At 43.4% G+C, this 13,988-nt stretch overlaps 1 protein-coding gene across 1 annotated transcript; it reads left to right on the forward strand.

The window, feature by feature from the left end:
• The first annotated feature begins 570 nt into the window (after positions 1-570).
• On the forward strand, positions 571-2,228 carry LOC132070301 (vitelline membrane outer layer protein 1-like). The gene is made up of 3 exons (XM_059466975.1): positions 571-741; positions 1,293-1,396; positions 1,934-2,228. Exons 1-3 carry the CDS (start codon positions 571-573, stop codon positions 2,226-2,228), a joined length of 570 nt encoding a protein of 189 aa, XP_059322958.1.
• Positions 2,229-13,988: the final 11,760 nt, after the last annotated feature.

The following is a 13,988-nucleotide window of genomic DNA, read 5'->3' on the forward strand; positions in this document are numbered from 1 at the left end:
ATAATATCACTTATTCAACCCCTCAGCTTAGAAAATTCTATGCCACCAGGCATGGCAAGATATCCATGAGCTACCCATTCTCCTGAGCAGGACCCTGATCACACCGCCCTTCATTTGTGTTTCTTTTCTTTCTGACACGCCCCTGCTGCCTATGAGATACAATAACACAGAAAGAGATTTAAGAGATTTCTGTCTTCGTTGGCTCCTGTTGGGTGCTGTCAGTACCTGAGGTCCTTTACAATTCCATCCAAGGGGTAACATCAGAGCAACATTCCCCCTTCCCTTGCACTAAGGGGCTCTTACAGAAGCAGGCCATTCCATTCTTTGGTAATTGAGGCTGGAATAACTTTCCTTCCTTTGCATCCTCAAGTTTTCAGAACCCTGCAGTCCCCCATCCAGGGCAGCCCAGGAGGCCTCCCCAGAGAGGGCAGGCAGGCAGCAGGAGCAGTACATAGCAACAAGGAGCGCTCCCCGGGAGCTTTGCTGGCACTCCCCACTCCCCTGGCCAACAAATTGCCCTGGGCCAGCCCCTCCATGTAGCGAGGCAGGGAGCTGAGCTGATTCCCTGCGATGCAGCTGCTCATCCCAGCCATCCTCTGCCTGCTGGGCTCCTGCTGCCCCCGGGGCGCAGAGGCTCGACACTATGGGTCTGTCCTCACCGTGCCAAACGGAGGTCCCTGGGGCTCGTGGGGACACAAGCAATTCTGCCCCAGAGGCCACGCAAAGGGATTTGCACTGAAGGTAGGCTTTGACTACTTCTTCAGCATGGGGAACAAAACCTGCTGTGAGACAATGTCATTTTGTTCTGATCGTAGCAGGGCTGGCCACAGCACTCTGTCCCATCACAGCAGTTTGTGCTGTGTCTGCAGCACGCAGCCTTCTCAGCAAGAAATTTCTAGCGCAGAGAATCTCTCCAGGCTCCTGCCAGTAGGTGACTCCTTAGCAGAGGGGTCTCGTGGGTAAGAAAATTCCTGAGGTTGGTACAGCCTGTTCCCAGGGGCAAGTCCCACCTGCCAGCATGCCTGGTCTGGGTATCACAGCACGGGGTGGGAGGGTGGGCATGGGCTGGGACAGCAGCCACCAAGCACTCCTGTTTCCAGAGTACCCGCTCCACTGCTTGGAGAAAAACAGAGGTGGGCAACAGCAAAATTGGCTTCCTGAGAAATGTCATGGAACTGCCTCACAGCCCTGCTCAGCTGCACTGATGTTCTTACTCTGTCCCCAAAGCCTCCTGCCATCCCTCATCCTCTTTTAAAAGGGTGCCCTCTCCGTTTTTCTTCCCCTTTTCCAAGGTGCAGCCCTTCCAGGGATTTTGGCTGTTTGGTGATGACACGGCTCTGAACGGCGTCCGCCTACACTGCACGGACGGCACAGTCATCGAGTCCTCCGTGGGGGGGTGAGCAGCCTTCACTCCCTCATCCTCCTCCCGGGCAGCAGCTCCTGGGCAGCTTGAAGGGAAACCAGTGCAATGGTTTCTCCACAGACAGCCACACCCCCTGGAAGGTGGCTCAGCATCCCTCTTGAGGACGTGGGCGAGTTCCCCTTGGCCACAAAGTGTGAAGGTTTCAGGGCAAAGGTCTGGTTCCAGGGAAAGGAACAGTGCTTTGCAAAATGAAAGAAAGATCAGAAATTACAGATCTTAAAGCAATACTTTCTCCTTTTCCTCAAATGCTTACTTTGGAAAGCACATTGAGTAGCAGGGACATAGCAAGCACCTGAAGTTGCCAAGGGGTTCTGCAGGAACAGGGCAGACTGGAGCAGGTGGTGGCTGGGCATCCAGGGATGATGGGGAAGGAGGGTGAAGCAGGTGGTCCCAGAAACCTGCCACCCCCATGTATGTCCCTTGCCCCGGGACTGCCGGGCAGGTCATGGTGTTGATTGCAGCACAGCAGGGGCTGGGCAGGCCTCAATCAGTTGTTTTTCCCTCTGGCAGGTGGGGGAACTGGACGGAGGCCCAGCTCTGCTCCAGCAACAAGCTGGTGTCGTTCTCGCTGCGCGTGGAGCGGTGGCGGTACCTGTGGGACAACACGGCCGTCAACAACGTGAGGTTCGCCTGCTCCAACGACACCGACCTGGAGGGCTGGGGGCTTCCTGGAGGGCACTTTGGCCCATGGAGCAGCAACTGCACCTCTGGGGCCATCTGTGGGCTCCAAACAAAGGTGGAGAAACCCCAGGGAAAGTGGGATGACACAGCTCTCAATGACATGAGAGTGTTCTGCTGTGAGTAAGCCTGGCTCCCCACCTAATGCCAGCATCTACAAAGCTGCACAGCATTAAACCTTGAATCTGTCCTTGCACCAAGGGAAGTGTACTTTTTTTCTGTCTTATTATGTCAAGGGTAGCCAGGTCCCATGGCTACAGCACTTCATAAGAAGGGTCTTTGTAATTATTGTGATTTAGCTTGGTAACAAATTTATAACCTACAAAATTCCTGTGAGGGAGCACAGGGGATTCCCACACCTGTTGGTAAGGCAGGAGGTTGGACTGTAAGGGCTGAACATTGAAGTAGAAGAGGGATCATCTGCCCTGACAGAAACTGTGGTTTCAAGGGAGGGGAAGGGGAACTTCTCATCCTATTTCCATTATAATGCTTAGGATATGCAGGGATCACTATCAGACATCCATCCATCCATCAGACATCCATCCATCCATCCATCCATCCATCCATCCATCCATCCATCCATCCATCCACAAATGAGTTCAAATATACCATGCAGCTTGTGGTCCCAGCTCCATGCCTCTCCTTCCAGCCTTCTCAGCACATCTCCAGGTGCCCCGTGCAGAAGAGGCCCTCCAAGGATTTTTGTTTCAAAGGCTAGAGTACTTCACATGGATTGCAGTCAGAAATATACCATTGCACAGGTATTTTTCCTGAACCCACCACCATCTTCTTCAGCATCCAAACCTCCTGCTCAACTCTTCTCTGGAGTTCATATTTTGTGTTGCTTCCTGGGGCTGTAGGCAATTCCTTGAGGGTGAGGACATAACAAGTATGGGGCAGGGATTAGCCCCAAACCCAGCTCTCACAGGGCATTATGCAGGAACTAGTTGGGGGAGACCAGCATTGTGGTGCACATGTGCAGGAAGGACTCAAGGAGGAAAGGAACAAACAGCAAGGATTAGGAGAGTTCCAGAGAGAATTGCAAATATTTCAGCAAACACTTTCCTCTGTCCCAGGAGCGCAAAGAGGAGGCAGAAATCTGAGGAAGACGTAGGAGGGAAGGAGAATATCCTCAGCTCTGTAAATGTCATAGACTTTGCCCATGATCATGTATTTGAAATTTGTTTGCTGCAGTATTCTCTCTGATAAGAAAGTCTTGCTCAGGAAGACTGTGAATGCTCCTCAGTACCACCTGTGAGCCAAGGCTTAATCCCTGCTGGGATCCCAGATGTTCCAGAGGTTTCTGAAGCATCAACTGTACTATCATCTGCCCTTATGCATCCAAAGAGACTTCTTGTCACTTGGCATGCAGCCAGGAAAAGCCTTACAAGAGGTACATTTACAAGCATATTTAACCCTTTCTGCCAAGTTTTTGAAAACGGGTTTGAAAGTCCAAGCAGTTATATTTTTATTGCCAGTTTGGTCAGTTCCCACATGCTTTGCTTATTCCACACCTAACTGGTAAGCACCACAGAGCCACCAATTATATCAGGGGAGTACCAGATTTAAAATCAAAATAGAAATACTGAATATGTGATCTGACAACAAGGTCACACATCCTCATGGATGATTTCCAATTTTAAGAGATAAAGGCACTCTGGAGACAGTTCCATTTTTGTTACAGGAATCTCTCTACAATTGGATATAAAAGGAAAATGCACAACTCAGCTTTTCTTCTGGAAAAAAGGTTCCCCTAGGAAATACACTGAGACAAAAAGGTGGAATTCTTGTCATGAATGTCTCAAGGGTTTTTATGTTATTTTTGCACTATTACATCACTTTCATATTACTCATTATTCATTCACTTAAGCAAGTTGCTGTACACAGCACTTTACATGGCATTAAACATGAAAGAGTTTCTGTCAACAGGGAGGTTCCTGCAAGAAAGCCACTCTTTAAAGTCATTTCATGGTCTTCCCACTCAGGTCTTCGCCCTCCCCATCATAACAAAAACATTTGATTGGGCTGAATCCAAATGCCCTGGCAGATACTCTTGAGTAATAAATATCCCATTTTCCAGGCAGAGGATACCTAACAGAGAAATGCTGGAAGAGATATCCCTGTCCATTACTCCTTCAAATTCATTATTTGGCTAATATCATATTTTCTGCTGTGTGTGTCACTAATCTGCAGCAGTGAACCTCAGGGTTTGTCACAGCCCACCTCAAAGTGGCAAGGCACATGTCAAGCACTCATTTCCTGTGCACTCACACCAGCATGTGACCACTCTTCTCTCAGGAAAACCTGAATGGAATACCAGATGGAAATCCAGGGCTCTTCTATAATCATCTTGCTTCTTGTGCAATTACTCACCTGATGCACCAGCAAGAGCTGGTTGGGATGTTTAATCTTACATCCCTCACTACATTCCTGTTTTGCCTTTAGGCATCTGTGGTGGAAAACAGCCAGCAGCACCCACTTTTCCCCAGGCACTGAGGAGAACACGCACAGTGCTCAAAATTGCATGTAAAGATATTCACAGCCACACTTCCTCAAAAGGTACAGGTGATGTGCAGCAGCAGCTGGTAATGAAGTAACACCAGTTACTCACATATGGATGGATTTGAGCATCTGGGGGGTGAGGAATAGCAATAAAATAACTCCCAGGGCTCACCTTTTACGCTTATGGGCAGGGATGGTGGGCTTGTTCTACCCAAAACAACAGCTTTCCTCCTCAGAAATTCCTTGTCCAATATGGACTGATTCAGCCAGAGAAGTGCCAATGGAGATTCACTACAGTAAAGAAGGATATCAGGGGATAACCTTGAGCTAAAACCTTTGGTAAGGGAGCAGGCAGTAAAGACAATTCAATGATGTAATTTACACTCCAGTGAGTGAAATACAAACCATGAGAGTCTTTCCACAGCTCAGACATGCGCCCAACAGGAGAATTCCTGTGATGATACTGGCATGTTGGCCTTAAGCAGACAGCTGATAGCCCCTGTTCTATCAAAGGGCTCTGTCTCACTTTTACTGTCTGTTCTGGTGGCAGACTCCATACATAAAAACCACAGCAATGGACCAGGGCTCCTGAGGCATTTGGCATTTGTGCAGCCAGGGAGCAGAGGGAAGGTCCACGCTCTAATCTTTGCTGCAACTCAAGCACACACATCAGCAGGCATCCTCTTCACGTGCCAAGTGAGGTGACAGTGCATTTCTTAGAAGCCACAGTCCTGTCCCCCAGCTGTCACAACACCTGCAGCACCCTGCCTGGAGTGAGAGAATGAGCGTGAGTAATGAAATAGAGAAGGATGAAAAACACCTTGGACATCTTCCTGATGTTTCTCCCAAGAGCACTGAAAGAAGACACGGAATATTTGGATTGTCCCCATTCTCACTGCAAGGTTTGCCCTGGTGCATTAGCAGCCTTTGGACATTGCTGTCACATGACACAGCTGAAATAATGACTACTAAAACTGGGAAAATGCAGTATTCAAAGCTTTGAAAAATGTTCATGTCACACATCAGGAACTCACCTCTAGGCACTGAGCATTTCAAACACACTACCTCTGGAACAGGTCAGCCCCAAAAGTCTCCTGGGAAGTTTGTTTCTTCCCTGAAAGCAGCAAGGGTTGGACTCCCCTCTGAACTGCATATGAAATGTTGTAGTCTAGGAGATCTCTGGTGCTTATCAGCATTCTCATTCTCTGGGACGACCACATTCCCTTCAGAAAAACTGCAAAGGTTGAACTTGGCTCCACACTGAGCAAATGTCCCCAAAGTTCAGAACTCTTCCAAGCCAGCTTATTTCCTCTAGAACATCTTTAATGAAGTACTTATTTATATTTTCCTTGAAGTAGAAATACTGTATCTGATTTTATCACTTATTTTTTATTTTAGTAGGAGATTTGGTTTTGCTTCCACAAGTGTGTCTTTGACCTGTAATAAAATCTGTACTGAAGTAATGGCTAATTCTGAACAAGTAAGTAACAATTCCAGTAAATCCAAGGAAGAGTACATCCCTCTGACCTTCCTGTGCCCTTTTCAGTAACAAACATGTACTTTGAGCAAAAGAACAAATTTTCTTGTGCTGTGGTTCTGCAGGGCCATAGCAGAGTGCTGCCTATACCCACATAATTAGAAGGAAGGTTAATGAATTGCTGAAGCACATGCTTCCAGTGGATAATTCAGATAGAAAGCATGTTTAGGTGGCCTAGCAGTTTATTAAATGAGATTATAATGGACACTATGCTCTTTGCAAGTGTCATTTCAAGATAAATTGATGTAACTCTTTACCTCTGGAAAGTGCATTAGTAAAAGACGGGCTATAATCTCTACTGATGCAAACCAGCGTCAGCTGTCATTTCTTTGGTATTAATGTTTTTCCCTTTTTTCTTTTCTATCCCTTGATATTTTATACCTTCTCTTTGCTTTTTTAGCAAAAAATAGCATTCATCCTCAGCCATGAACTCAGATACACAATTTCTAACACTTACTGCTCTATTGGAGATTTCCTTCTTCTGCTCAGCTTCACCACAGTGTTTGCAGAGAGTATCTTAAAAGTAGGGGAAAAAAATCTCCTGTCATTCTTCTTCTCTCTAGAATTATTTTCAACTACAGTAAAAAAAATAGAAAATTGATTATATGAGCAGCACCATTTGCTGTTCTCATGGTGCTTTCAAGTCTCACATCTGGTTTTACAAGAACAATTTCATCATCTTGCTAATATCTGTGCCTTGTATTTGTACCCTTGTACTGCATCTACCAGAGTCTCATTATGCAGGTAATTTTTGCCATTCCATCACAATGGTCTGGCAAAAAACAACTACTATCTAAGCACCCAATTGCCCTTCCTCTCTAAATATTGCTTGTCTGCTTATACAGCTTTATCTAAATGCACCTCTGTCATCTGTAATAAGGTAACAGGTCTAAAAAGTACTTAGTGTCATTTTGTGTCTTCCACTTTGGTATAGAACCCATTTTAAACCTAAACTGATGCCTTTATTACAGATCTTTCTTTCTGCTCCTTGTAGCACTTTCAGATGCCATGTCCCACTACCTGCAACAGGGAGAAAGAACATAAAACCATTCCAGTGTTAGTGTAATTTTCTTGGGCTGAAAAGTCATAAAATCGCAGAATACCAGGTTGGAAAGGGACCTCAAGGAGCACCAAGATGGCCCAGCACCCTGTCCAACTCAAGATCTACAGCTGGGAAGGAAACGTTTGTCCTGCTATCCATCAATGTCAGTTTTCCCCAACTTCTTTCATCAGTTTGGGCCTCATTTTCTTTGGGCTTTAAGCTGTTTGGGCCAAGCATAATCTTATATTGTACATAGGATGTCTACTGTAAGAGGACATCTAGACCCTGCAACAAAGGGTTTGACTCCTTCCCCAAGGCTTTTCATGCAAACTCAGATAATGCCAAGAGGAAGAAATGTTGTGTCTCAGGAGAACCGGCCTTTGACTAAGAATCTGCATCTTTTTGTACTCCTGGATAATTCTTCTAAGAAAATTAGGCAACATCTTGAAGGTTGAACATTAAGTTGATGCAAATTTCAATGAGTTGGAAGTCTCTCAAAAAATACAAGATTAATAATGGTATATAAAGACAAAGATGACAAATTGGCTGTAGAGCAGCCATTACAGTGTCATATGTCTCCAGCACTAATTTTCATACAAAGTGAGCAATATACTTTTAGTCAGGCCCAACAGCTATAAACCTGAGTCATTCCTTCACACAGGAGGAACAAATTTTGTTAGGGGTCAAATTGTGCTGAGGTTCCTCAATAGAAAAGCATAATTAATAAATAAGTACAAGTCTTTGTTGGGTGATGTTGTCCTGACAGCACAGAAAAAGCAAATCAAGAGCCAGTATTATCCCTGGACTTGCCAGGAAATCTTTATTGCTGAGCTGCAGCTCATGTGTTCGGCAACCCATACCAGTTTGGTTAAAAGGCTGGTGGAAAAGTCATTTCCAGCTCCTCAGGTTGAATGTGTTTCAGTTATTTCTTCCTATATCCTTAATTTAAGCATCTAAAGAAATTTCTTTTAGTTGTTTCACAAAGAATGATTGGTCAAATGAAGATTTTTTAAAAGAAAATCAGATTTGATTTTCTTTCAGAAAAACACATTAAAGGCAGCTAGAGCAAATCCCCTGCCAGGGAAGTGCAGACTTTTTGTACCTAACCACTCTGTTAAAATCACTAATTAATGGGGAAAATGTATTTCAGAGACACTGTGATCTGTAGGTCCAGATTAATTAGGATAAACTTTATTTATTCAGCGGTAATACATGCCACCTTTGAAACCAAAATCATCAAAAGTGGGTGCTTGCAAGCTCAGCAACTACCCCCAACACATTTCTTTCTTCTTGTACTAAGGCAGCAAGTAAATGTAGTGCAATTCCAGTTTTCTCTGCAAGGCCTAAAGCCACCTCAGTTAGGCAGACTGATTCCCAGAAGCACACACTGAAGAGGAGAGAGGACTTTGCAGAATACTTCTCCCCCACGTTCGAAGAGATGACTCAGACCTCTTGAAAACACTTTTGTCTCTCCTAATTTTCATATTGATTGGGGTGAAAATAAGAGGAAAAATATTTGCTCCAAGCTTCTTCTCTCAATTGCTCTTCCAATGTTTTGTTTTCCTCATTATTTTCAAACCCCATTTTTGTACTTTCTCCAAGCACTCTCAGCATCCTCACCCAGCATATTTTCAGGGCCAGCAGAGTTCCTCCTTCATCCTCTCTGATCAACTTTGCCAGCATTCCTGGAGCAGCTTCCCCTTTTGTGCCTTTCTCTTTTGGGATTAGCTTCTCTTCATGTTGGCAGGACTTCCTAGCACAGAAGCATTATCACCACCAGTGCCATTAATCAAGGCTCTGCCACAGGTAGGAGCAGTCAGGAAAACAAGGGTATTTTATTAGCAAATTTCAGATAAAAGCTGGACATCAGTCAGCTGGATAACTACAATTCCTTCTGGCATCCAAATTACAGAGTAAAACAGCATCATTTTCAAGTCTGTGTCCAGCAGCACTGTGGGAAGTGTGTAATGATGGAATATGAACCTGGAGGTGGTCATTTTGTTTATGTGGCTCAGCCTGTACCACCACAAAAATCACCAGTTTCTCCCGTAAATCTTACCGTTTTCTTGCTTCACTCTCTTGGCAGGTACAGCAGTTCCCTCTGAATTTTCTAGTCATTTTCTCTTCAGCTCTGAGTCAGTAGGTGCTGGAGCTGGGGATGGTGGAGGCATCCATCACTGGAAACCCCACTGGAAACATTTTTCCCTCAGCCTAATTCCATGCTTGATCTCAAACATGCCACGGAGCAGAGTCATTATCAAAGTCATGCCAGTGAGATGTGTTGTCGTAAATTGAGACCCCCACATAGGAACTTTGTAATTAAGGAATAAACAGAGGCAATGAGTCATTACATTTGGTGCTGTGGGAGTTTTAGGAAAGCATGTTTTCCGTAGCTCATGGAAATGAGACGCAACCTTTACACGAGATTTTTTCTTTTATGGTTAGCAGTCGTAGGAGCAGGACACAGATTTTTCCAGTTACTGGTATTTAGGTATCTCATGCACAGATGCTGACAACTGGACCTCCTCAGTCCTTCTCCAGATGCTGACACTTGGACCTCACAGTTCTCACAAACAGCCCAGGAAGATTACAAAGAAAGAATGGTTTGGGGAAAGGATTTTATACAAAGATAGGACAGGAATGCTAGGCAGCCACAGGGTTCAGTGTGTTGAGCCATTTTTATCCCTTTTTCTCATTGCCTCATGCTTCTCACCCATTTACCCTGATCCCTTCCCCTCCCCTAAACTTCCTGTAATAAATTTTACATAATCCCACAAACCTCTTCTGAAATCCCATAAGCTTCACATAAACCCAAAATCCCCCTTAAATTCTGAACACACTTGCAATAATCATGTTTTCTCTCTCCATCAGTGACAAAGCTGAGGCTGATGCCTTCAAGGCTGTGCCTGAGTAAGTTTGTAGGTTTTTGACTGGTCCATTTATCAACAACTAAAGTTTTTTTTATTAACTGGATTGTATTGGCTTGAATTCCAATTGTCTCTGTCTCACCAAAGGAGGAAATATAATTTCTAGGTATAAAGCTTTTGATACAGGTAGTTAAAAGTTGTTATGTACACATCAGAACAAATGTGAAAGACTTGAAAATACACAACAAACATCTTGAATACAAGCATCATAGCTGTAGCATAACAGGAAAAGATATCTTTTTGTACCTCAGTTTCCCATCTCTCAATAACAGGCTGAGAGTCTTTCCTTCCCCATAGATTATGGTGTATTTGGGACAGAAACTGCTCTTGCTCTGTATAATCACAGCATTTCTTGTCTCATCCTCTTGGAGAACCAGGTAGTAATCAAATAGTGTGTTATTTTCTCTGTTCTTCAAATAACTTTTGTTTCAGCAAAAAAATAGCTATTAGACAATAAACTCATCATGCTAACAGAAAACTGAGTTAGAGGCTGGAAATCGATATTACCAGGAATGAGTAAAGTCAGAAATACCATATCATTCCTAAAGTCTCGAGCCATCCCACCAGAATAAAGTCATTAAAAAAACAAAACAAAACAACAAAACACAAGGATAGAGGAAACTTCATCTGCTGCAATAGCAATCACAGTGGCAGTCAAGATCCACAAAACAATTGTATAATCTTCTCAAGCTTAGGAAAATATCTGTGCTACTCTTTGCTTGGGGAACTTTGGAGGACAGATGCCACTTCTTGGGCTGTTTAGTCTGGAGCTAGGGACTCTTTCCAGCGCCTCAAGCAATAATTTTTAAAAAAGAGAGACCATTTTGCAAATGTAAGCTGTCATGAATCCATAATCAAACTTTTGACCTTTACAGCTGTATGTTACTTTTACTGAATTTTCCATTTCCTGATGCTCCTGCAGTGTGTCCAGAAACATGAGCCACAAGGAACACCAGATCCTCCAAAGATACATGTCCTGTCTGAAATAACAGGTTCACTGTCAGCATGAGAGCTCAGAGCTCACACCAGCAACTCCTCTTTTTTGCTGCGCTCAGAATGGGTACAGAGACCAGAGCTATTGTGTCCCTGGGATTTCTGATTATTTGAAAGTGCCATATTACCCACCATGCTGTGAAGGAAGAGATCTCACCTGTTCAAGGGCCTGTCCCAGGGAAAGCAAAAAAAAAAAAAAAAACCCCAAACAACTGAAATCATTAAATAAAATGGTTCATAAAAGTCAGCAAAAAATTAAACACAGGGGCTTATCCAGTCAGAGGGAGAGCATATGTACCACCATTTGTGCAAGAAGAACTTGAGAACTGGAATCCAGCCGAACACAACTGGCATGTTTAAATTTGACCTAATTGGGGAAAGGAAAAAAAAATCATGTTCTTTTCATTAAGGGCAGGGAGACAATAAGAAGAGGCATCTGACTGCTTCTGTCCAAACTACATCTTTCATTATTTTCTATCACCTCTTCTATTTTACCATCTTGTTTTTACGTGAAAGGAAGCAAAACTACACTTCAGAAGCATCCCGTGTTGCTACAATGCTTCATTTCATCTTGAGCAAAATGTTTTTAAGAGGTCCTTCATCCTGATTGTGGATTCAAGTACAAACTGAAAGTAATTCCCATTCTGCCAAAATAACCTCCTTGTTGTTCTTCACATTTTCAGGATTGTGCGAAAGCTATAAAAACCATATTTCCTAAACCTAACAACCACATGACATTTAACAGCATCACACTGATCATCTGGATCACAGTGCTATCCAAAGATGTGAATTGAATAGTGGAATGTACCAACATTTCCAGGGTTTCATTATCCTTCTAGGTTGATTATGGAAGAATCACACATGAGTTACAGAATCATAAAAATTCCAAATGTGTCAAATCTACTGCTTTCCCTGTAGGCCATTCAAACAAAAAAGCCTTGAGGAATTTTCAAAATCTTTTTTGTTTGTTTTTTTCTTACCAACAAAGATCAACCATTAGAGGTTTACTTGCTTTTTTTCCCAGTTCCAAGGTATGGGTTAAAAGAGTGCAGGTCCCTAGGTTCTCTTTAGTCTGATTTTAGAAAAACATTTTTCTTCTGCAAGTCCTCTGAGACCTTGTCCAATTCCTTTGAATTCTGAATTATAACTACTGTTTTATATGAAAACTTACCCTCATTTCTGGGGGACTGGCCTCAGTTAAAATCCTGTGGCTAGAGACAGAGGAGAGCTCAATTCTCCCTGCATACCTCATCCCTCATTAGAACATTAAAATAAATTACCAAACATCTAACATTCAATTTGTGAAACATATTAAACTTTCTCACCTTTAATAAGACACAATTTGCCTAATGTCTCAGAGCAAGAAAATTCAATAGTGTTCTGATGGCTGCTGCAAGACCCCCAGGAGAAAAGTTACATTCTAAAGGATATAACTCCTATATAAGAGCAAAAATTAATGACAGCGATTTTCTACATAAAAACACAGGCTACAATCCACCCTTCTTGAATTTGGGTTTCTACAGTGCAGGTGCCTCTGTGTGAGGCAGGTGCCCAAGCTGCCATCACAGCCCATGGAGAGCCAGGCAGGACAGGACAGGCTTGGAGTCCACTGACTCATCCCAAGAACACCACTCACTCTGAGGAGACTGAATCACCCTCAGCTCTGCTCACTACACTGACTGTAACAGGAGCTCAGACACCTTCCCCATACTGGTGGCAAATCACACACCCCCCGCCCCAAACTTAAGCTGAGATCTATTCTACTCCTTGCATCTCACTGCTGAGTAGAAAAACCCCTACACTTTTTGAAACATTCCTTAGTGAAACTGGAGAAGTAAATTCCAAGCAAATTCTGATGCATTACAGAGAATTGAAGGCTGAGGATTACCTGCCAGCATGGGTAGCACTGCCTTTGGTGGCTTCTCAGAGGGCAAGAGGTAAATTGTTCAGTGTAAAAACTAAATTCAAGAGGGATAAGGGGTCTTGCTCGAAATACATCTACAGTTCTCCAGTTGCATATCAGGGTCTCTTCCAGAGGATAATGATGGAAATTTGAAAGATATTTCTTTCCACATATGGACAAAGTATCAAGCAGGTCTGTGATTTAGTGGGAACAAACCCAGGTAACCACTGAGGTACTGAGAAACTCACTACTGATGTCTACCTTGGACAGAATATACAAACGGTGCCAGTACTTCATCCTCTCAGGAATCCTCTCCTGTCCCAACAGAAGGAAGAAATGCAGACGTGGAATCAGAGCTCATTTTTTTTAATTCTCAAGGGCCACTTTTCTGTGATACTACAAAACTTGCCAAAGGTGACAAGAAAATGCTGCAGGACTCCTGCCTGCCTATGGCAGTTATTAAACATAAACAGAATGTCACACGTGAGATTTACATTTTTTTCCCCAGCTGTGGTAGAGTACAGTGGAAAGAAGAATAAAATTTTCATAAAAGCACAGAGTTAATGGAATATATCCTTTTGGAAACAGCTGTGGATTATTTGATTATAGAAAAAAAGCACACAGATGGCTTTCAGAATCTGAACATTTTGCTTCCTGCAGCAGTGTGTTCTGTCTACTTCAGGGAATTCAGGACTAAAAAAGAAGCTTCACAGCCACTGGAGGGTGCAAAATTATCCAGCACAAAGAGCAGGTTTCATGCATTTCAAAACAACCTTTCTGCTGCACTAACTCCCAAGAGAAAAGTGAAAATTATACTCTCTTTCTTGGCAGTAAAGCTCTATCTGAAAGAAATTTTTCAAAGATGAATTTTATTTAGACTGCATAATGACAGAAAACTCAAAGTAGAAATATGGAAAGCTTTGCTTAGATGGAAAGGTAACTTTTAAAGGAAGTATGAAAATTCTCATGAAGAGAACATTAAA

The sequence above is a fragment of the Ammospiza nelsoni genome, chromosome 2 (genome assembly GCF_027579445.1).
Source record: "Ammospiza nelsoni isolate bAmmNel1 chromosome 2, bAmmNel1.pri, whole genome shotgun sequence".
Classification (NCBI taxonomy): Eukaryota; Metazoa; Chordata; class Aves; order Passeriformes; family Passerellidae; genus Ammospiza; species Ammospiza nelsoni.